This window comes from Bos mutus, chromosome 16, assembly GCF_027580195.1.
Source record: "Bos mutus isolate GX-2022 chromosome 16, NWIPB_WYAK_1.1, whole genome shotgun sequence".
In the NCBI taxonomy this organism is placed as follows: Eukaryota; Metazoa; Chordata; class Mammalia; order Artiodactyla; family Bovidae; genus Bos; species Bos mutus.
In genome coordinates, this window is record NC_091632.1 from 14,407,003 (window position 1) to 14,431,270 (window position 24,268).

The 24,268-nt window shown below is 39.0% G+C and overlaps 1 protein-coding gene across 3 annotated transcripts in view; it reads right to left on the bottom strand.

Moving 5' to 3' along the window:
* Positions 1 to 24,268, bottom strand: part of LPGAT1 (lysophosphatidylglycerol acyltransferase 1) — an 83,674-nt gene that overhangs the window by 42,290 nt on the left and 17,116 nt on the right. For all 3 annotated transcript variants that reach the window (XM_070384739.1, XM_070384738.1, XM_070384737.1), the window contains one exon: positions 1,417 to 1,535. In XM_070384739.1, the coding sequence (XP_070240840.1) occupies positions 1,417 to 1,535 (119 nt within the window). The remainder of the gene's footprint in view (positions 1 to 1,416; positions 1,536 to 24,268) is intronic.

Below are 24,268 nucleotides of genomic sequence, written 5' to 3' on the forward strand. Positions count from 1 at the left end.
ATATAAAGCCAAATAGGTTTTTTTTTTTTTTTGGGGGCCCCACACTTCACAGCATGTGGGATCTTAGTTTGCCAATCAGGGGTCGAACCTATGCCCCTTGCAGTGGAAGCAGAGTCTTAACCACTGGACCACCAGAGAAGTCCAAAAATAAACTAGTTTTTACAAAATTTTAACATCAATAATTTAGAGGACAGGTGACATATTATTATAAATGCAAATATATATATACAGTGATATTATTTAACAATTCTGAATATAAGAAATTATTGAATTTATTCTACATTCTAGCAAAATAATGCCTTTGCTTCTCAGATAAACAACAAAAACAGATTTCATAATAAGCAAACCTTTTCCATTTACTCTCACCTCATTTTCTGACCCTTGACCTGCTGAATCAAACTGTGAGGACCTAAACACACCAGGTGTATTCTTGCCTTGGGTTTTGGCCATGATTATTTCATTACAGAAGAGGCCCTTGCTTCACTACTCTGCTTAAGTTCTACTCAATCCTTTCAGGTCAAGTTTATGTCTTCTCCTCTCCACAAATTTTTCTATATCCACCAAGTACATGGTGAGCTCACCTTCCACCAAATGCTTCTCACTTTGTAATTAAGTATTGTTTGCTATTCCCTCTCTTCACCTATCACTAGCTTATCAGTTCCTTTAAAAGGACATCTTATAGGATGATGTTCTTCTATATTTATAGTTAGTGACCATGAACATGAAACATTGATAAAATACCTATTGGTTTCTTCATTATTAGGCCAAATATTAACTCCATTAATTCTATATACTTTCTATTTATTTACTTTTCTATGAACATAACCTCTTTACCTTCTCCTAAGGTGTTAATTCTTTTAATGTTAAGGATTGACTTTAACATCCTCCCATTTTATAGATATATTTTAGTTATCAATATAAGCAATGTGAAATCAACAGTTCAAACACAGCCCTAGAACACGGAATAAAATAGATGTAGTATCTTTCCTTTCAATTTGATTTCTAAGTGAAATTCAAAACAATATCTACTTTACTTTCTTCTGGCTAAAAATCCCCAAGATCACCTAATTCCCCATCCAATTTTATTCTTCTGTCTTAAGCAAACTGTTTTTTGTGGTTGTATTTCTCAAACTGGAAATCCACCACTCACCTCAAGATAGCCCCAAGTTGAACCATATTAACTTTGCTTTCATTTCAGTTCTTTAAAAAAAAAAAAAAAAGCTTCATGGAGGTATAATCCACATTATCCCAGTTGGTTTTCTTTAAGTCTATAAATGCCTCTTAGAGTGATTTAGAATTATATACACAGTATATTTTTTCTTCAAGATTTTACATTCCCAGCTGTAGTAAGACACTCAGCTGACCCTTCGTCAACCCCTCTCCCCATAGTCTGTCTCCGCCTTCAGGATGGCTTACCAGTCCCTTGTCCTGGAGGCACATCATCAGAGTGCAAACGTCTCCTGTTGCCTGATGGTTCACCAACATGACTGCTTCATCTTCTGAAATTGTTTTAATATCTTCCCCCCACTCCATCACTGTAAAGACAAAAAGTTTCAAAGCTGTCATTTTAAAAATTTATCTATTTCCAGAAATCTTATGTTAGAAACACTGCTGCTGCTGCGTCACTTCAGTCATGTCTGACTGTGTGTGACCCCATAGACGGCAGCCCACCAGACTCCCCGTCCCTGGGATTCTCCAGGCAAGAACACTGGAGTGGGTGCACATTAAAACTTCTGAAAGTTTATTTCCTAAGTATATTTCCTATAAAAATGAGGATATTCATATTTTAGAGACACCCAAAATATCCATGGTAAAACAGCCATACCTTTGATTTAGAAATTCTATTTAAGAGTTTATCCTACAGAAACATTTGTCCAAATGCGCAAAAATATGCATAAAGGATAGTTCACCAACAGGGGAATGGGTAATTTTCATACAATGAAAGAGTATAAATCCATTAAAAGAATGGAAGATATCTCTATACACTAACCTCAAAGGTCTTCTTATCAAGTAAACAAAACAAATCACAAAACAGTATATATAATATGATTCCATTTTTGCAAAGAAGGAATAAAATTTACATGTAATTTAACACATTGAAAAAGTCTGGGGAAATGAATTCAAAACTGTAAGTACTGATCTTCATTGGGAGGCAGTCCCCAAATATCCTTAAATTCTACTTTAGAATAAAATATGCAAATATTATAAACTGTGTAAGCATTTTCATTTTATAAGAAAACTAATTAAAGATGTTACATTTATTTAAAATCTCCAGATGAAAAATCATTGCACCAAAACCTATATGTACACTCTAAGGAAAACAGTGATATCTCCAAGTAGGTATGCCTCATTTTATAGCACACTTACTACACACACACAAGAGAAAATTAAACATCAGTTTCAAACATCAGGATTCTATGGAGAAGCTCCTTGGTTCTTCAAATGTCTGACCTAAATTACCGGAGGCTGAATATACACTAGTATTCACTCAACTCTGTCATCGCTATAAGGAAAGAAGCGGGGCTCCCTGTGCGCAATAGTTCTGGAGGAAACAGGGATGGGGGCCTGGAGCTCACTTGCTTTACCTCTGCCAGCCCCCGTCCTCCGCAGCCACACTTCACTGTCACCCCAGTACAGTGGAGCTCCTCTTAAGACATCATTTGAGAAAAGAGTTCTGCTATTTTTTTCTATTAAAATCTAAGCAAAGCATCTATGCCTTCATTTTAAAAATCTGTATTAAGGGAATTTCAGCCAGGATGAACATATCTTCAGTTGTGGTTGTTATGTTGCTCAGTTGTTAAGTCTTGTCCAACTCTTAGCGACCTCATGAACTGCAGCACACCAGGCTCTCCTGTCCTTCACTATCTCCTAGGGTTTGCTCATATTCGTGTCCAGTGATGCTATCTAACCACCTCAACCTCTGCCACCCTCTTCTTCTTTTGCCTTCAATCAGCTGTGGTATCTACTTGCATAATCATTCTCTCAGAAATTATTACTAAAACACAAGTAGCTTACACTGAGTACTGAAACCTTTTACTTTAAGCTTTTTAAATGAATGCAGAATGGAAACCACATTACAGATGTCCAGTAATCCTTAAGGAATAGAGGTAGAACACTGGGGACAGTCCAGTGGCAACAACTTTCCTTCAGAGTGGCCTTTCCTTCCTCAAGCTGCCCGTGAAGTTTAGCTGACAAGCTAACTTTACTTAAACTTATCTGAACAGCTGATATATCATACATTGTATGTGTAGGGGGCGGGAGTATAAATTGGTACAAGAGTTTTGGAAGTCAATCTGGCAATCTATATGAGAACTAAGAAATGTAAAAATCTTTTTAGCCAGGCATTCCACTTCTAGGAATTCATCTTACAAATATACTTATGTGTAAAGTGACACATATGCAAAGCTCTTTATTGCAGCATCATTTCAAAGAGCAAAGATGAAAGCAACTAAAAAGACAGAGTAGCTCAAATTCATAGAAGTTTCTAAAATGGTGGTTGATGGGGAAAATTGGGGAGCTTGCTAGTTAAATAAATTATAATATATCCATGCAATAGAATATTATGCAATCATAGCATCTATACACTACTATGAAATGATACTGGCTGAAGCTCCAATACTCTGGGCACCTGATGCAAAGAACTAACTCATTAGAAAAGACCCTGATGCTGGGAAAGATTGAAGGCAGGAGGAGACGGGGAACAGAGGATGAGATGTTTGGATGGCATCACCAACTTGATGGATATGAGCTTGAGTAAACTCCAGGAGTTGGTGATCGACAGGGAACCCTGGTGTGCTGCAGTCCATGGGGTCGCAGAGTCAGACATGACTGAACAACTGAACTGAACTGATGAAATGACTGTAAGTAATAAAGGCCAAGTGCAGAACACTGTGTGAAGGATGCCACCAGCTGGGTTTTCAAAAAAGACAGAATATATTTACTAAGTGAGAACTTCCCATGTTACGCCTCTGTCAACAACCCTTCAATGGACACACACATGCACACCCTACCCTTTTATTAACTCATTCTTCACTCAATAAAGCAGCATCAGGCACTGTGGATATAAAATGAATAAAAGCAAAAGTATTATTCTAACAGCAGTTAAAACACAAGAAAACTCTAACTCAATTCTACAAATATTGGGCTGTTAAGAGGTAATGTGGAAAGCCTTCTGGCTCCACATTGATGTTTTATAGCCAAATATTCCTTTTAAGCAATTTCTGCTACATGAATGGAAAATACTAGATACTTAGGCCTGTGACACAGGAAAGCCTACGTGTAAATATAACTGCAAATAAAAATAAGCTTTCTACATAAAATGCATCTTACCATTTGTTAGATATAAAATAGATAAATCCAGTGTGTTGGTTTCAAATCTCAAAATATAAATTGAATTTAGAACTCTTTGTTTTGGCTTAAATAGTGTCCCTTCAAATTTACATCAATCCAAAATCTATGAATGTGACTTTATTTGGAAACAGGGGCTTTGTAGATGTAATCAAGTTAAGATGAGGTTAGAGTTGATTAGGGTGGGCTCTAAACCTATATCCAATATGACTGGTGTCCTTATAAAATGAGGGAAATTTGGACAGAGATACACAAGGAGAATGTCATGTGACGACGGAGACAGAAACTGGAGTGATGCGTCCATAAGCCAAGGACTGCAGACAACCATCAAAAGTGAGCAAGAGGCAAGGAAGGATCCTTCCCACTGGAGCCGTCAGACAGGACATCCCTGCCAACACTTTAGTTTCAGACTTCTAACCCTGAACTATGAGATAATAAATTCCTGTTGTTTTGTCCCCCAGTTTGTGGCATTTGGTTATGGAAGCCCTCTAAAACTAATATATCCCACCCTCCTCAACTTTCCTCATTTTGCTTTTCCATTCTATTCCCTTCAAATAATAGTTTTTTTCTAACCAACTATAAGAAAAGAACAACAACACTGTACTTTAAACACCCAGAAGATTATATAGAAACCTAATATTATATATTATAAATGGTCCTCAATGTTTGTTCCTACAAATAGGTTAAGGGTATAATCATTAAGAGTTAACCCAATATATATTTTCTTTCTCTGCCACAACTTAGCTAAAATTACTTTTAAAACTAAATGTCAATTTATTATACTAAGACTTACATGAATACTAAATCAAACAAGGGAAGGTAGCTGGATCAATTTTTTAAAAATTATCCTGATGTAGCAATAAAGTCATGCTATATTTTATAATAAGCTGAATTTTATTCAACAATAAATTTCACTTCTAGTATCTATGGGATTCTTCTTTTACCAGTACGTTTACCATATCATTATGTACTTCAAGTTAGACAAAATCAAGATTAAAAAATGCTTGCAGAGAAACATCATTTATTTTATGTATGAAATAGCTGTGTTCCTCAAATCATAGCCTGCTATCCAAACCAGTTAAGTATAATAATGGAGGAGTATCTTAACCAAGGAACAGAATTATTCTCATGTTAAAGAACAGAAACTATGGATGACAGCCAGTTCTTACATTGTACTTGATTAGAATAACAAAAATATTTTAACATACTGTTCTGTGAAATGAATTCTCAAAAAAGAACTGGGTCAGGTCCACTATTTCCAAAGGGAATGAAAGACAACTGGGTAAAAACTGGAAGAAAAGTTTCCTAGTTATAACTGATTTTTTAAAAATTCTTATTAAAAACCAAAGCCAAAGATTATCACCTGCTACACACACACATGCTGCTGCTGCTGCTAAGTTGCTTCAGTCGTGTCCATCTCTGTGCGACCCCATAGACGGCCTCCTACCAGGCTCCTCCGTCCCTGGGATTTCCCAGGCAAGAGTACTGGAGTGGGGTACCATTGCCTTCTCCAACACACACACATACACATATATTAATAAATCTCACCAAAAGTCATAGACTAGAATTGATCAGGATAGTGCACATCTCAAAAAGAAAATAAAAACAACAATTAAACCATCACAAATTCCTTAAAAACATTGCTGCTAAAGCTGTTATACTGATCCACAAAACAGAATCAATGTGGAGAAGAAAGGTTGCTTTTTACATGCAATCATAATAACACAATCATAGCCATAGCTTGCTTTTCAAAAATAAAAAAAAAATATCGGAAAGCTGATGGAACAAACTATTTTATGATTCTGTGCCTAAGTATTTTCACTTAAGAAATATAATGATATCATTATGCTATTCAAACTTATTGTGAAATGAATGAGATATAATTGATAGAATCACAGACATCCTGGGTAATTAGATTACACGACAGTTGACGTTCCCTTTGAAATCACTATTAACTGAGTCATACAACTACTATGTCACTCATGTAAGGTCAGGTATTCTAATATGAATAGAAAAGATTAGAGAAAAAAAAAAAACATGAAAGAATCTCGTGAAACTCCGGAACTGCAGCTTTCAGTAGCCCAGATTGCCGGCAGACTGGACTGGACTCATCCAAAGTCTGGGGTTAGCAGAGGAAGATGAAAAAGGAGAGAGGACATTACGGGTGTATATGAGAAAGCAGCTTACGGTACTGAATAATAGCGAGGAGACAGGAGGGGAGGAAGCAAGTAAGGGAGTGATTCACTAAAAGAAAACCGAGGGAGGGCTATTATTATGGAGATACTCGGTGCCTCCCGCTCTGTTCACCTTTACCCATCCTATTCAAACCTCCACAAATGGGGTCCAGACATTCTGAGAAAGCCCCCAGGAGAATCCAATGTATGCCTATAAGTAAGAATCACTAGAATTTATGCACCAATGTTTTTAAGAATACTGAACATACTGGGAAGCTCTGGTCAGCACCCCTTTTGGGGACTTTAAGAGGTTAAACTTGAGGTGGCAAGGCTCAAGGTATAGCTTTTGGAAGGACTGCTTAACTAAAAGAATAATAGTAGCATATATTATTAAATAGATATACAATTAAATACTAATAATATTAATATCATTTATAGAACGTTTACCATGTGTCAGGCATTAATAATTAGTAATAGAAAATAATTCACATTATTTTCTTATGTAACCTTCACAAAAATCCCAAAGGTATAGACACTATTATCCACAATTTATAATTGAAGAAAATGAGATACAAAAGGTTAAGCAATATATTTAAAGTTACACAGTTAGGAAGTACAGGAACTGGGATTCAAAACCACTGTATCATGTTGTCACTGCAGGTGTCTTACGGCGTCGAGGAACCTTGAGGAGAGGAACAAACGGGTATGCTGTCCACACAGCCCCTGACGTTGCCCATGATCATACCAGGAAATGGGGCAGGCGTGCCAAGTTAGTGGTTAGGTCCACTAACCTTCCTTATCCTCAACAACAAATAAGGGTGGTGGACAACAACAGTAAGGAGTGGAACAGAAGCCAAGAATCAAGTGCTTTTTTCATGACAGTTGAACAATAACCCAGACTAAAGAGGCAAAGAATACCTAAGAAAGGAGAATCAACATTGCTTTTGGGCCCGGATGCTGTCATCTTAAATTTAATATGCTCAATACAGAACCAGTTCTTCACCCTAGTCTTCTCCATCTCAACAAAGGACATCATCATTCACCCAACCAACTCAAGACAAAACCTAAGGCCACCTTTGATTCCTTCCTTTCCTCAGTTCTCCACATTTAATCTAAGTCCTTTGAGCTCTACCTCCAAGACACATCCTGCAACCTCCATGTTGCTCCTTCTTACTACCTCTACTCTAGGCTGAGCCACCGACACCTCTGTCATGGACTCTAAAGTGACCTCCTAACTAGACCTCTCACTTCTACTTTAGCCACCTGCTTAAAACAAAATTTTAAAATAGTTTGTAATTTCAAATACCAATATAATCTGAATCACACTGGCAAGACTGGAAAGAGAAAGAGCAGGAAAGTCAAAGATAACTGATAATTAACTCTAACTACTACTACTACTAAGTCATTTCAGTCGTGTCTGACTCTGTGTGACCCCATAGACGGCAGCCCACCAGGCTCCCCCATCCCTGGGATTCTGCAGGCAAGAACACTGGAGTGGGTTGCCATTTCCTTCTCCAATGCTTGAAAGTGAAAAGTGAAAGTGAAGTCGCTCAGTCGTGTCCGACTCCTAGCGACCCCATGGACTGCAGCCTACTAGGCTCCTCCGTCCATGGGATTTGCCAGGCAAGAGTACTGGAGTGGGTTACCTTAAATCTAGACAGGTTTGTTTTACCTCAAACCTAGACAATTTCCAAAGGGAAGATATGTATCTCGGAAGAAGCAACTCTATCTGCGGTCACAGGACTGCAAACTTTCAGCACAGCTGGTCAGCATCCTCCGTTACAACCGAAAGACCCTACACATGTCCAAACATCCTACTCCCACCTCTATCCCACTTAAAACCACTGCTGCTGCTAGGTCGCTTCAGTCGTGTCCGACTCTGTGCAACCCCAGTGACGGCAGCCCACCAAGCTCCCCCATCCCTGGGATTCTCCAGGCAAGAACACTGGAGTGGGTTGCCATTTCCTTCTCCAAAGCATGAAAGTGAAAAGTGAAAGTGAAGTCGCTCAGTCATGTCCGACTCTTACCGACCCCATGGACTGCAGCCTACCAGGCTCCTCTGTCCATGGGATTTTCCAGGCAAGAGTACTGGAGTTGGGTGCCATAAAACCACTAAGAGAGTTCAAAATGACTGAGGTCAATAGGACCCTGTAATAAAATCAGAGTGAGTTAAATAACAAATGAGAATAGTGCAGACAACATGAGGACTAAGTGAACACATGCTTATTAAAAACAAAGATCATGCCCTGTGACACCAGCTTTTACCCAATCACCTCCCAGGATATGGCAGCAAGGAGACTGCTAGAGTCTTCTCTGGGAAATCTGATCAGTTCATGAGAAAAGATATAAAATCCTGACATTTAGGATTCTCCAGCGAAGTATTCCAATCATTATCTTACAATGAGGCTTAGTGTAGACAAGCCTCAACCACTAGTAGGGCTGCCAATCAACTTTATAGTCCCCTCAGTTCAGTTCAGTTCAGTCGCTCAGTCGTGTCCAACTCTTTGTGACCCCATGAATCGCAGCACTCCAGGCCTCCCTGTCCATCACCATCTCCCGGAGTTCACTCAAACTCATGTCCATCGAGTCAGTGATGCCATCCAGCCATCTCATCCTCTATCATCCCCTTCTCCTCCTGCCCCCAGTCCCCCCCAGCATCAGACTCTTTTCCAATGAGTCAACTCTTCACATGAGGTGGCCAAAGTACCAGAGTTTCAGCTTTAGCATCATTCCTTCCAAAGAAATCCCAGGGCTGATCTCCTTCAGAATGGACTGGTTGGATCTCCTTGCAGTCCAAGGGACTCTCAAGAGTCTTCTCCAACACCACAGTTCAAAAGCATCAATTCTTCGGCGCTCAGCCTTCTTCACAGTCCAACTCTCGCATCCATACATGACCACAGGAAAAACCATAGCCTTGACTAGATGGACCTTTGTTGGCAAAGTAATGTCTCTGCTTTTGAATATGCTCTCTAGGTTGGTCATAACTTTCCTTCCAAGGAGTAAGCGTCTTTTAATTTCATGGCTGCAGTCACCATCTGCAGTGATTTTGGAGCCCCCCAAAATAAAGTCTGACACTGTTTCCACTGTTTTCCCATCTATTTGCCATGAAGTGATGGGACCAGATGCCATGATCTTCGTTTTCTGAATGTTGAGCTTTAAGCCAACTTTTTCACTCTCCTCTTTCACTTTCATCAAGAGGCTTTTTAGTTCCTCTTCACTTTCTGTCATAAGGGTGGTGTCATCTGCATATCTGAGGTTATTGATATTTCTCCCAGCAATCTTGATTCCAGCTTGTGTTTCTTCCAAGGAGTAAGTGTCTTTTAATTTCATGGCTGCAGTCACCATGTGCAGTGATTATAGTCCCCTACTCTTAAATAAGAACACACTGTCATGTATTACCAGATAACCAGAAAAAGCCCTTAATGTGAAAGAAAATAAAGCAAATAGTCTATTAAAGAAATTGATATATATAGTCAAAAACCTTCCAAAAAATAATTCTTCTGGCCCAAATGATTTCACTAGCAAATTCCACTAATCTTTTTAAAAAGAAACAACACCAATTCTATACCATCTCTTCCAGAAAATAGAAAAGAAGGGAAAGATTACCCTTATACCAAAACCAGAAAAAGACAACAACAACAAAAAAAAACCCCTATAGACTCATGTCCATTAAAATCCTCAAAAAATATCAGGAAATGGACTCCAATAATATACACTGCAATCAAGTAAGGTTTTATCATCACAAGAACTGAAGGTAATAATCCAACATATTAACAGTCTAAGGAAGAAAAACCTCACAACTATATTGCAACAGTCTGAAGGTTTGTATCCCTCTAAATTCATATCTTAAAGTCCCAACCCTCCAAGGTGATGGTATTAGTAGACAAGGACTTTGGAAAGTGATTAGGTCCTAATCATTCATGAGTTGAGGCCTCATGAATGGAATTAGTGGGCTTATAAGAGACCCCACGGAGCTATCCAGCTCATTCTACCAAGTGAGGGCACAGTGAAAAGGCTATGAACCATGAAGAGAGCCTTTACCAGATGGTGACTGTGCTGGCACCTTGACTTTGGACTTCTAAGCCTCCTGAATTATGAGCAATAAATTTCTGTTTTTCATAAACCACCCAGCCTGTGACACTTTGTTACAGCAGTCCAAAAGACCAAGACACATATGAATTAATACACAAAAAGCACTTAAATTTCAATACCCATTCATGATAAAAACTCTCAGTAAACTAAGCACAGAAAGGAATTTCCTCAGTGTGATAAAGTGTTTCTACACAAAACCAATAGTTAACATATTATTTGGTATTAATTATATATGAGTGCTTTCTGCCTAAGATTGAGAACAAGGCAAGGATGCTCAATCTCACCTATCTTATTTAACATTATTCCAGAAGTCTTAGCGAGTTTAGTAACAGGAGAAAAAAGAAAGAAAAGGGGGGGAAAATGAAAAAGAAATGAAAGCCATGCAGATTGAAAAGGAAGAGATAATTCTGCCCATATTCACAAATGGCATGACTATCTCTGTAGAATGTCCCAATCCCAATCAATCTCTATGCTCTGCTATGCTAAGTCACTTCAGTCGTGTCCAACTCTGTGTGACCCTAGACAGCAGCCCACCAGGCTCCCCCATCCCTGCGATTCTCCAGGCAAGAACACTGGAGTGGGTTGCCATTTCCTTCTCCAATGCATGAAAGTGAAAAGTGAAAGTGAAGTCACTCAGTCGTGTCCAACTCTTAGCGACCCCACGGACTGCAGCCTACCGGGCTCCTCCGTTCATGGGATTTTCCAGGCAAGAGTACTGGAGTGGGGTGCCATTGCCTTCTCTGAATCAATCTCTAAAAAGCTCATATTATTAATAAATGTGGAGAAGGAAATGGCAACCCACTCCAGTATTCTTGTCTGGAGAATCCCATGGACAGAGAAGCCTGGCAGTCTACAGTCCATGGGATCACACAGAGTCAGACATGATGGAAGTGACTTAGCACATTAATAAATGAGTTTAGAAAAGCTGAAGGATACAAACTCAACAACAAGTATCATATTTTTATATTAGTAATGAATGATAGGAAGTTTTAAAAATTAAATCCCACTTACAACAGATCAAAAAATATACTTAGGTATAAATCTAAAACACATGGACAGGATCTGTATGCTTCCAACTACAAAGTGTTGATGAAAGAAATCAAAGAAGGCTAAAATGAAATGAATACCATGTTAATGGGTTGAAAGATTCAACACAATAAAGATATCAATTCTCCCACAAATTGGTCTACAAATAAAACACAATTCTTATAAAAATCCCAAAAAGAATTTTTGCATATACAGACAATTGGATTCTAAAACTTATAAAGACCAACAAACTAGAATAACCAAAATAACTTTAAAAAGGAAAAATAAAGTAAAAGTAAATTTTACTTATTAACTATAAAGCTACACTAATCAAATGGCATGGTACTGGTGAAGGATCAGACACACAGATCAACAGATGAGTAAACAGACTCCAGAAATAGATCACACAAATATGGCTAAATGATTTTTGACAAAGGTGCTAAGTCAATCCAATGGAGAAAGAAGAGTCTTTTCAACAAACAATGTTAGAAAAATATGAAACCTAAACCCATACCTTACTACAATTAATACAAAATGGATCACAGAATTAAATGTGAAACTTAGAACTATAAAACTTCCTGAAGAAAATTTAGGGGGAAATCTCCATGACCTGGAGTTAGGCAAAGTGTTCTTAGACTTGATAAGAGAAGCATAATTCATAAAAGAAAAAATCAGTAAAACTGGACTTTTCAAAATTTAAACCTTTTGCTCAGGAAAAGACACTGTTAAGAGAATGACAAGACTGGGTGAAAATGGAAGCAATCACAACAAAGTATTTGTGTCTTTGTATCTAGAATGTTTACAGAACTTCTAAAACTCAAGAGTAAGATAACAAATCACTCAATTAAAAACTAGGCAAAAAATTTGGACACCTCACCAAAGAATATAGAAGGATGACAAACAACCTTATTAAAAGATGTTCAACATCATTAGCCATTAGGGAAATACAAATTAAAACCATGAAGAGCTGAAAACTTCAGATTCTTTACCATCTGTGCCACAAGGAAAGCCCATACACTTACTAGAATTATTAAAATTAAACATACTGATGATACCAAATTTTGATAAGGATGCAGAAAAACAAACTTACAGACACTGCTGATGAAAATGAAAAATATATAGCCACTCTGGAAACAGTTTGGCAGTTTCTTCTAAAGTTAAAAATACACTTACCATCTGACCTAAGAAACCGACTCCTGGGTATTTACCCTAAAGCAAGGGTTAGCAAACTTTTTCTGTAAAGAGTCAGCCATTACATATTCTAAACTTTGAGGGCCACATATGGTCTCTGTTGCATATTCTCTCTCTCTTTTTTTTTTAAACAAACCTTTACAAATGTAAAAGGCATTCTTAGCTCATCAGATCAGATCAGATCAGATCAGTCACTCAGACTCTTTGCGACCCCATGAATCGCAGCACGCCAGGCCTCCCGGTCCATCACCAACTCCCGGAGTTCACTCAGACTCACGTTCATCGAGTCAGTGATGCCATCCAGCCATCTCATCCTCTGTCGTCCCCTTCTCCTCCTGCCCCTAATCCCTCCCAGCATCAGAGTCTTTTCCAATGAGTCAACTCTTCGCATGAGGTGGCCAAAGTACTGGAATTTCAGTGCCATACAAAAACAGGCAACAGGAAAATTTGGGCATAGTTTGTTGACTCTTACCCTAGAGAAATGAAAACTTACGTCAATACAGAAAACTCTACATGAATGTTTACACCAGCTATATTCATAATTGCTAAATACTAGAAACAACCCAAATGTCCTTCAGTAGCTGAATGGATATCAACTGTGATACATCCATAAAATGGAATATGACTTAGCAGCAAAAAAGGGCATTCTAATGATACACACCACAACTTAGACAACTTTAAAAGGCATGCTGAGTCAAAGAAGTCAGTCTCAAAAAAGTTACATAATGCACGATTCTATTTTATGACAGTCTCAAAAAGACAAAATTATGGTGACAGAAAACAGACCAGGAATTGCCTCTCAAAAGGTTACATAATGCATGATTCTATTTTATTACATTCTCAAAAAGACAAAATTATAGTGAAAGAGGACAGACAAGGGATTGCCAGGGGTTACAGGTAGAGGGAGGATGTGATTACCAAGGATAGAGATCACTGAAGCATGGCAAAACTACAGATGATTTTTTACTCTGTTGTTTTTCTTCCTTTCAAAAATAATTTTCTGTTTTCTCCAAGTTTTCAGCATTTGACTTCTTACTTTAGTAATTCAGGGAGGTTTTTTGCCCCACATCTAAGTATTAGAAGATGTTACTAATGGATTGCACTCTTTTTGTTTCTTAAATGTTCATTTTCTCACTTTCTAAAAACCTCTCCCCTTGAGTAGTCTGCTTCAAATGTATTTTGTTAAATCACTGAGAATTGAAGTAGCTAAGACTTTATATTGTTGCTTTTTACAGAATGTTCCAATAAAAGTACTTCACTCTACACAAAATCCTCAACTTGTTCAAAGTTTTGTTTTCTCAACCTTTTATATAGCTTCTTTCATTTACTTGTAAGATGACAAACAGAACACTACACTAAATTCAAAGATTCGGATTTAAATCAAAGGTACTTTAATTTGATTCCCTTGGGAAAGTATAAGCAATGGGATTAAGTAGTGCCTGCCTTGGGTTACTAAAATGAGTAATTAGAAGAAGGGAAATTCTAACTTCTCCTAAAGGTAGAGGATTAAACCAAACTGGTAGGAAATAAGTACACAACGTAGATGCTTCTCTGCTTTGCTAGTAGAGTTCTAAATAGCTTTAGAATCAGGCCATTACATATGGGAGGAGGTCTGATTTTAATGAAGTTTACAGCTTGAAAGGAACATAGAGGTATTTGAATCAAGTTCCTTACTTCACAGATACTTTTTCAAATACAAGAAGCAGAACTCTATGGCTACCCCTTGACTGACTGAATTAGTTGCAAGAAAAAACATGCAAATGATAAGGATAATTAATTTACAACAGCTCTTGCTTACTATCCCCTAAGGCACTTACTGATGTATTCATTCATTCAATTAGTTTTATTTTCTTCATAGATAAACAGGATTCTGCCACTTTGGGGGACGTAGACATATACAGTTCAGTTCAGTTCAGTTCAGTCGCTTAGTCATATCCGACTCTTTGTGACCCCATGGACTGCAGCACGCCAGGCCTCCCTGTCCATCACCAACTCCCGGAGTTTACTCAAACTCATGTCCATTGAGTCGGTGATGCCATCCAATCATCTCATCCTCTGTTGTCCCTTTCTCCTCCCGCCTTCAATCTTTCCCAGCATCAGGGTCTTTTCCAATGAGTCAGTTCTTTGCATCAGGTGGCCAAAGTATTGGAGTTTCAGCTTCAGCATCAGTCCTTCCAATGAATAGTCAGGACTGAGTTCCTTTAGGATGGATTGGTTGGATCTCCCTGCAGTCCAAGGGACTCTCAAAAGTCTTCTCCAACACCACAGTTCAAAAGCATCAATTCTTCAGCACTCAGCTTGCTTTATAGTCCAACTCTCACATCCATATATGACTACTGGAAAAACCATAGCTTTGACTAGACGGACCTTTGTTGGCAAAGTAATGTCTCTGGTTTTTAATATGCTGTCTAGGTTGGTCATAATTTTCCTTCCAAGGAGCAAGCATGTTTTAATCTCATGGCTGCAGTCACCATCTGCAGTGATTTTGGAGCCCCCAAAAATAAAGTCTGTCACTGTTTCCATTGTTTCTCCATCTATTTGTCATGAAGTGATGGGATCAGACACTATGATCTTAGTTTTCTGAATGTTGAGTTTTAAGCCACCTTTTTCACTCTCCTCTTTCACTTTCATCAAGAGGCTCTTTAGTTCCTCTTCACTTTCTGCCATAAGGGTGGTGTCATCTGCATATCTGAGGTTATTGATATTTCTCCCGGCAATCTTGATTCCAGCTTGTGCTTCATCCAGCCCAGCATTTCTCTGCATATACAGGGATTGTATCAAAAAGTAATTCAATCATTAAATTCAACTACATGAGCTTAGCAAGAAAACTAAGAGAGAAAAAAAGGCAAAGGTTGAGGGAAGATAGAGTAAGGAAGGGAAGAAGTAAAAGACTGAGACAGAGAACATTTTAAATAGTACAAGCAATTCTGCCTGCCCTTCCACTTCTCAGGTGTATGCCCTGGGGGAAGCCCGAGACTGAAATTGTGAAGCCGCTATGCCTCCTCAATTCAGCTCTCATGTGCCGGTCATCATGATAGCAGCCCACTGAGCAGGATGATTTCGCTTTTTAAAAAAATTCATTTTCTTCCATAAAAAAATGTAAGCAAACTTTTTAATTGATGAAACATGATCCCTGCCCTCAAGAAGTTTGCTCACTTATTAGGAATAAAAATTAAACTAGGGAATAATGCATGGCACATGAAAATATGTACTACAAGAGGCATGATGGGAAGAAATCATTGGGAGATAAAACATGAATGGAAGAGACACCAAAGACACAGGGGAAATGGCCTTGAACAGAGAGTTGCTATTGGGAAGACTGGAAAATGAGGTTGCAACTGTAAATAAAAGGTCAGATTACAGAGGTACTTTTAGACGTCAGATACTAGAATTGAGACCAGGAAATATAAAATTCCTTTTTTTTGTCACCAGGCAGGTGACAAAATTGAGGGCAGTGGGCTCCTATATGACAGAAGGGAGCAGTGGTATTGTGTTCAGAACAGTTTGTATGCCTCACCCCCTCCAAGAGTTCCAGTTCTAAGCTGTTTCTGATATCTGGAAATGTGGACCCAGTTTACCAGACCCTCCAATCCAACAGTAATTGGACATTTGAGAGTTTTTATGAAATTTAAATAGAAGATTAACAATGTTGGAAGACTCCTGGGTTAGCAGGAATAGAACATAAGCAAAGAGACAACTGGCTTTTGGTAGAAAGGACATTCTGCAATATAATGGGAGGAATAAAGGAAGGAATACCAAAAGATGTGGCCAAAGAGGCAGGTTTGGGCCAGGGTAGCAGAGCACCAGAGCTCTGCACGTTATCTCACAAACCACAGAAAGCCTGTAGGAAAGGAACTGACAAAATGTGGGATGGAGGGAAGAGATGCAGGACTGCAGGGATGAGGGAGAGTAGCTATTTGTTAAGTGGGGGATTTTTTTTTTTAAGATGAGAATGTCTTTAGTATTTTTATATCCTGTAAGACTAAAACACAAATAGAAGCAGACAGTAATCAATAAGGTGAAACAAGAGAGAGAGGGAAATTGCTTTGGGTAAGGGATGATCTATTGATGAATGAGGGTGCAAAGAAGTTGGGGAGTAGGACAGAGAAAGGGGGAGAGTCTCCAGAGCACAATTCCAGGGCACCAACCAAACCCATGGCAAAAGGCAATGAGTGGAATTCAAAACTGACCTGGGAAAGAGAACTGCTGACAAAAGCATCATGAACATAGACATCCTGAGTGGAACTGAGCTAGACAAAATTGAGGATGCCCCTCAAAACAGAGGAGCAGAAAGCAGATACAAGCATTCACACCAGCTAACTGCCCAAGAGGCCTGAAGCAAAGAAGTTCATAGTTGGAGCTATTAATAATATAGCCCCTGGTTTGAGGTTTGACCATATTCCTAAGTGTTGAAATCCAGGATACTAAAAGAAGAAAGTACTAAGAATATAATTATATGAGAAAGTACACATTAGTAAAAATTTCCTATTTTAAAGGGCTTTCATCCCTATTCTCTCAATTGCCACAGCAGCACTAAACACATACAAGCAGTGTATCAGTCTTACTTAAAGCTAAGACTCAGAGAAGATATTGCAAAAGGTAATACTATAAGTAAGCACTATAAATCTTACTGAAATCTGTCTCTTTGTCCCTAAAACCAAAGCATAGATAGCCCCTGTTTAACAAAATTATTAACCATTCAACTAAAAGGGAAGTATGTTGTTCAACGTATAATGAAAATAGAACGGACTTTCAAGTAGACTTTCATTCAAAGACCAGCTCTATCCCTTGCTAGCTCTATCACCCACATTAAGCAAGTTACTTAGCATCCAGAAGTCTTCCTTTTTTCCTTTATGTAATGGTGTTGATACTACTTCCCTCTCAGGATTGTTTTCAGTATATAATAAGAAGTCACATGTAAGCACTTGGTAAATAGCCTGGAACATCAGGTACTCAGCTAAGGTAAGTTTGTCTCCTCACTGGAAGCATTACTGACAGAATTAAGTAAAAAGGATTGTGAAAGATTTGTATTTTAACAATAAATCTTACTAGAGAATAAATAGTTCCTAAAGGAATCAGAGAAACTAACTCAAAGCATACTATAAATTGAAGAAACTAAGTCACAAGAAGAAAACATCATAATTTCGAGATTCATATTAACAGGACATGAATGTAACTTGACATAGAGGAGAGAGTAAATAGACTAGAATACACTAAAGGTGTAAAGTTCTTCTCACTGAGCATGGAGCTCAAACCTGGAGTTTGTGGGTCAATAAATGGACTTAAAAGAGTTGTGAACCCCTTGAAACTATCTGTAAAACTGTGAGTATGTGCAAAGGTGCTGTGGTAAGCCAAAAAATGTTCCCCTACACCCACTCCGCAAGATAACCATGTCAAGTTTCTGGAACCTGTGAATGTTATCCTATATGGTAAAAGATGTGATTCAGTTTAGGCTCTTGAGAAGAGGAGCTAATTCCGGATTACCCAGCTAGGCCCTCAGCCAATGACAAACATCCTTATAAGAGACACATAGAGGACAGACACAGAGAAGAGGGGGTGGCCACATGACTCTGGAGGCGGAGCTCGGAGTGATGCAGCCACAAGCCCAGGAATGCTGACAGCTACCAGAAAAGAGGCAGACAATCTCCCCCTAGAGCCTCTGTGAGGAGTTGAACTTCAGGCTTCCAGAAATGTGACAAGAATTCACTTCTGTTGTTTTAAACGCTTCTGTGCTCATTTGTTATGCAACTACATGAAATTAATACAGGTGCACTTTTCTGAGAGGAGAGCCCAGAGCTCTCATCAGACTCTGAAAGAGGTTCTTATGAACCCCACAAGGTAAAAGAACTACTACTGTAGAGGATTAAGCAAAATTCTGTGTAAACAAAGGAACCGAAAATTTCTCAAAAACCTGCAGAACAAGTAGTTACTTGGATAGGGTCCCATAGTCAGTAAATGTTGAAGTAAGAAAATAACAAGCTGTCCTCTGATATCTAATCCAATATTCATTTCGCTATCTCTTAGGGTTCAACCCTATGAATGCATTCACAGCAGTCCCCAACATTTTTAGCACCAGGGACTGGTTTCGTGAAAGACAATTTCTCCACAAAGAGAGAGGAGGGGTGGTATGGTTTTGGGATGATTCAAATGCATTATGTTTATTGTACACTTTATTTCTGTAATTATTACATCAGCTTCACCTCAGATCATCAGGCATTAGATCCCAGAGACTGGGGACCCTGGCATTAAAAGGCAGTGATTCCTAAACAATTAAACGGCCTGTTAAAAATATAGGTTCTCAGGCTCCATCTTAATATGTTGATCAGACTCTCCAGGGTAGAGAAATTCATATACATACAAAGCTTCTCTGATAATACAGATGTGCAGACTAATTTGGGAATTATCACTATAAAGCAGGGATCAATAAACTTCTCTAAAAGGTCAGATAGTAAACTATTAGGCTATGCGGGCCAAGAGTCAGAATTGAGTAAAATTATATAGGCATTTACGTAACAAATTTGTTTTACAACAAAATTCTACAAATCTTTATTGACAAAATTGAAAATATAAAAATAATAGAATACAACTTTTTGTGATTTTTGGTCTACTAAAGAGAAGAAAAAAATTCTTTCTTGCGAGGGGTAAGATTTCAGTGAACTGGGTTTCAAAGTTAGTGTTTCCTATTATCAGATCAACTGCAAACCGTCATCTGTAAAAAACCTCTTGAACTAGAGAAAACTTACGAAACAAACAGCTGGATTTGGCTTAAAGGCACTAGCTTGCCAATTTCTGCAGAAAGGTATAAGGAAGAAGAAAGAACCACAGTCCCTGCCCTGAACTAGCTGACAAGCTAAAGAGATTGGAACAGCAAAGGTAAAAACAACAGTGAAAAAATATGAACCGGAATTCTGGTTGTGGAGCAGTGAGTCTTAACTGTTTCAAGTGTGAACAGTCTTTTTTAACATCACAAAACACGACAAGACCTGGGCCTGGCAATATAGACCCTCTGAGCACAGAGAAATGAGACATGAAATCTGTGTAGGACCTCCCTGGCGGTCCAGTGGGTAGGACTCAGTGCTTCCAGTGCTGGGGGTGTGGGTTCGACCCCTGGTCAGGGAACTTTAAGACCTGACATGCTGCACAGTGTGCAGTGCACGACCAAGGAAATCTGAACATTTCGCCAACACTTGTCTTACTGCCCTACCTTAGTAACCTAATAAAATTTTTGACTTTATATCTTATAATATTTACCCCCTGACATTAATAGATTGTTTCTCAAAGTGAGTGGTATAGCATTCTAAGATCAGATCAGATCAGATCAGTCGCTCAGTCGTGTCCGACTCTTTGTGACCCCATGAATCGCAGCATGCCAGGCCTCCCTGTCCATCTCCAACTCCCAGAGTTCACTCAAACTCATGTCCATCGAGTCAGTGATGCCATCTAGCCATCTCATCCTCTGTCGTCCCCTTCTCCTCCTGCCCCCAATCCCTCCCAGCATTCTAAAATTAAGTAGAAAAAATGTGGCAGACATCTATGCTAGTAGTTCTCTTAGCACTGAATTAAAAGATTGGTAACAAAAAGCAACTGTAAAGTCTATAATGCTTTTAAGGGATTTCTTATTTAAAAAAAAAAAAACAGCAGCTACATATATTTGAAAAATATTAACATGTACTTATAAGACCCATTATTTATTCAACCACAGATGGCATTTAATATATTTTGGGATTCTCGAACCCCTGAGAGAACTCTGAAGCACTGCAGGAACTCTCAGTCCAAAGGTTTGTAACCACAGTTGCAGAGTAGATGTCAAAGAGGTTCAGAAAGAAGGAAACAGCAGAAATTAGAGCAGTAGGAAAGGATGTCATGGGCTTAGATAACGAGATACACTTTCAAAGAAACTGAAGAACAGATCTTAGGGACAGGAAAAACATCAATGAGAAAATGCAGAGGGACCAAGGGAGAGAAGCCTTACTGAATAAGAGCTTGGAACAGGATCAAACCATGGCAGCTCTGCCTTGCTTACCTGCCTGTGTCACCAGAGGCAGCATTTAAGTGCTTTCCATGTTTTATCGTATCACGGAGATCTGATAAGCCTTGTCTCATTTAATCATAGAATAGTTTCCTAAGCACTTGAGCGGTGTAAGTAAATGACTCTGGTTTCATCAGGTACAACTCTTAAGTGGGTCAAAAGCGAGAGTTTTACATCTTAAAAAATAAATAAATAAATAAAAGCCTTCCCTTGACCCAATTTCTCTCCTGCAACTGTCACCCTTTATTCCTGCAGAGCCACGTTTCTGGAAAATCATACATACATGTTTCCATTTTATTTCCTCCATTCATCATTCATCTCCAACTCACTCCAAGCTAGGTCACTCCTACCTCAATGAAGGTGCTCTTGCCAAATAATTGAAAGGATGAATCAGCTCTTACCTTACAAAATGGACACTCTCAGCAGCTCTCCTGGGGAACCCCTGCCCTGGAACACTGCTGACCTCTCACACACACTCACAGCCCAGACATGCCTTCTACTTCTCTAGCTGCTCCTTCACAGGCTCTACTACCCTCCTCTCCCCAACCTCCAAGTGTCAGCATTCTTCAGAGTCTGGCCCTGGTCTCCCACCACTCAGTACTTACAATCTCCCTAGGTGAACCCATTCATCTCCATGGCTTTAAGTACCATTGTTAATTTCCCAATTGATCTTTCTAGTTCACGTGTCTCTTCTGAGTTCTAAACTGCATACCCATGTATCTACTTCAGAGCTTTTCCTAGATGCTTCTCACTCAGCCTGTGCTCAATTTTTCATCTTTCTTCTCAACACTGCTCCTTCGCTGGGCTTCCCTATGAACGCAGCATCTCACACCAGAAACCTCATAGTCAAACCCATCACCTGTCCATGAATTCTGTCCTCTATGTCCAAGCTCTCAGCAAGTCCCGATAATTTCCTCCCATAAAATCCCCAAATTAGTTCACTCCTTTCCATCTCCAATACCATCACCCCTGGACCAAGCAACTATCACCTCACCTGGGGAAGCTGAGAACCTTCCAGAGGGTACTACCTGCGTACTCTCACCTCTCTCTAATCCATTTTCACAAAACAGGCAGAGTTTTGTGGAAATGGATTAGAGAGTCTGATTTCCATCATTCCCTTGCTTAAAATCCTTGCATTAATTCCTTTTATGATAAATTTCAAAATTCTCAGTAAGTACCACAAGGCCTCAGTGGGCTTGGCCTCATCATCTCACCCTCGCCGCCGCTGCTCCCCTCCTCATTCGCTCCCTGCTGCATCCCACCTGCTCTTCCCTTCATTCCTCAAACACAACAAACTCTGCGTCCTCTGAACATGCAGCCCTCCCCCAGCACCACCTGGTCCACTCATACTTGAAGTCTCAGTCTCAATGTCACTTTCTCAAGGAGGCCATTTCTCCCTGACACCATCATCTCCAGAACAAGACCTCTATTACCTACTCTCACAGCCCCTATACTTGTTCTTTGTAGCCCTTTTCACACTTGGGGTTTCATGGTTATCATGCAACTCCTTCTGTCTCCCATGTGAAAAAGTCAACTGTAGAAGAACAGGAGCTCTTCTGTTTTGTTACTGTTTTATTTCCACCACCAGCACAATGTCTGACAGAAAAGACACTCAAATATTTGGTATTAGAATAGGTGACGGAATGAATCAGAAAAGTTAAACATAAATTGCTTTGAAGCATTTTGTAATTTACAAATGTGAAATTTAGTTAATATTTTAGCTAGACTATGGCTTAAACTACTAACAATAAATTATTTTTATTTATTGCTTAAAGCAGAAGTGGATCACAATAAACTAGAAAATTCTGAAAGAGATGGGAAAACCAGACCACCTGACCTGCCTCTTGAGAAACCTATATGCAGGTCAGGAAGCAGCAGTTAGAACTGGACATGGAACAACAGACTGGTTCCAAATAGGAAAAGGAGTACGTCAAGGCTGTATACTGTCACCCTGCTTATTTAACTTATATGCAGAGTACACCCTGAGAAATGCTGGGCTGGAAGAAGCACAAGCTGCAATCAAGATTGCCAGGAGAAATATCAATAACCTCAGATACGCAGATGATACCACCCTTATGACAGAAAGTGAAGAGGAACTTAAAAAGCCTCTTGATGAAAGTGAAAGAGGAGAGTGAAAAAGTTGGCTTAAAGCTCAACATTCAGAAAACGAAGATCATGGCACCTGGTCCCATCACTTCATGGGAAATAGATGGGGAAACAGTGGAAACAGTGTCAGACTTTATTTTGGGGGGCTCCAAAATCATTGTAGATAGTGATTGCAGCCATGAAATTAAAAGATGCTGACTCCTTGGAAGGAAAGTTATGACCAACCTAGATAGCATATTCAAAAGCAGAGACATTACTTTGCCAACAAAGGTTCGTCTAGTCAAGGTTATGGTTTTTCCAGTGGTCATGTATGGATGAAGAGTTGGACTGTGAAGAAAGCTGAGCACCGAAGAATTGATGCTTTTAAACTGTGGTGTTGGAGAAGACTCTTGAGAGTCCCTTAGACTGCAAGGAGATCCAACCAGTCCATCCCAACGGAGATCAGTCCTGGGTGTTCATTGGAAGGACTGATGCTGAAGCTGAAAATCCAATACTTTGGCCACCTCATGCGAAGAGTTGACTCACTGGAAAAGACCTTGATGCTGGGAGGGAGGGACTGGGGGCAGGAGGAGAAGGGGACGACAGAGGATGAGATGGCTGGATGGCATCACTGACTCGATGGACATGAGTTTGGGTAAACTCCAGGAGTTGGTGATGGACAGGGAGGCCTGGCGTGCTGTGATTCATGGAATCACAAAGAGTCAGACACGACTGAGCGACTGAACTGAAGTGAACTGAACTGAAAGCATAAGAACTATATTGAGCCAAGTCTGAGTATCCTCAAATGTGTTTCTAAAATTATTCCGTAAGTTAGCTTTTATTCATTTATTCACACCTCTCCCCCAAAAGTAAACATAATTGTTTTCCTAGGCATTAATGTAATAATAATGATGATAATGATATTATTATTTATAGAGTACCAAATGTCAAGCTATTCACTTCACATTTAAACTTCACAGAGAAAAATATTATCAATACAACTTCCATTAATAAAGACAGTGAAACTGAAGCTCAGAGAAGTTAAGTTCAAGGTTATACAACTAGTAATGAGCTGTGGCAGAACCCAAACTCAAAAGTCAATGTTTTTCCGGAATACCTCATGGTGTATCTCCAATAACATACATATTTAGAAATAATTATTAACTGTAATAGAATACTACAACTGTATACAAGGATCTGAGGTTTAAAACAGTTTTAAAAGTTTATATCAGCTTTAAAATGATTGCCTAACTCAGCCTCTCAATCACAAAAACTCAGATCAGCAGCTCCTTATTGCAAAATTCAGGCTCAAATTGAACGTTGG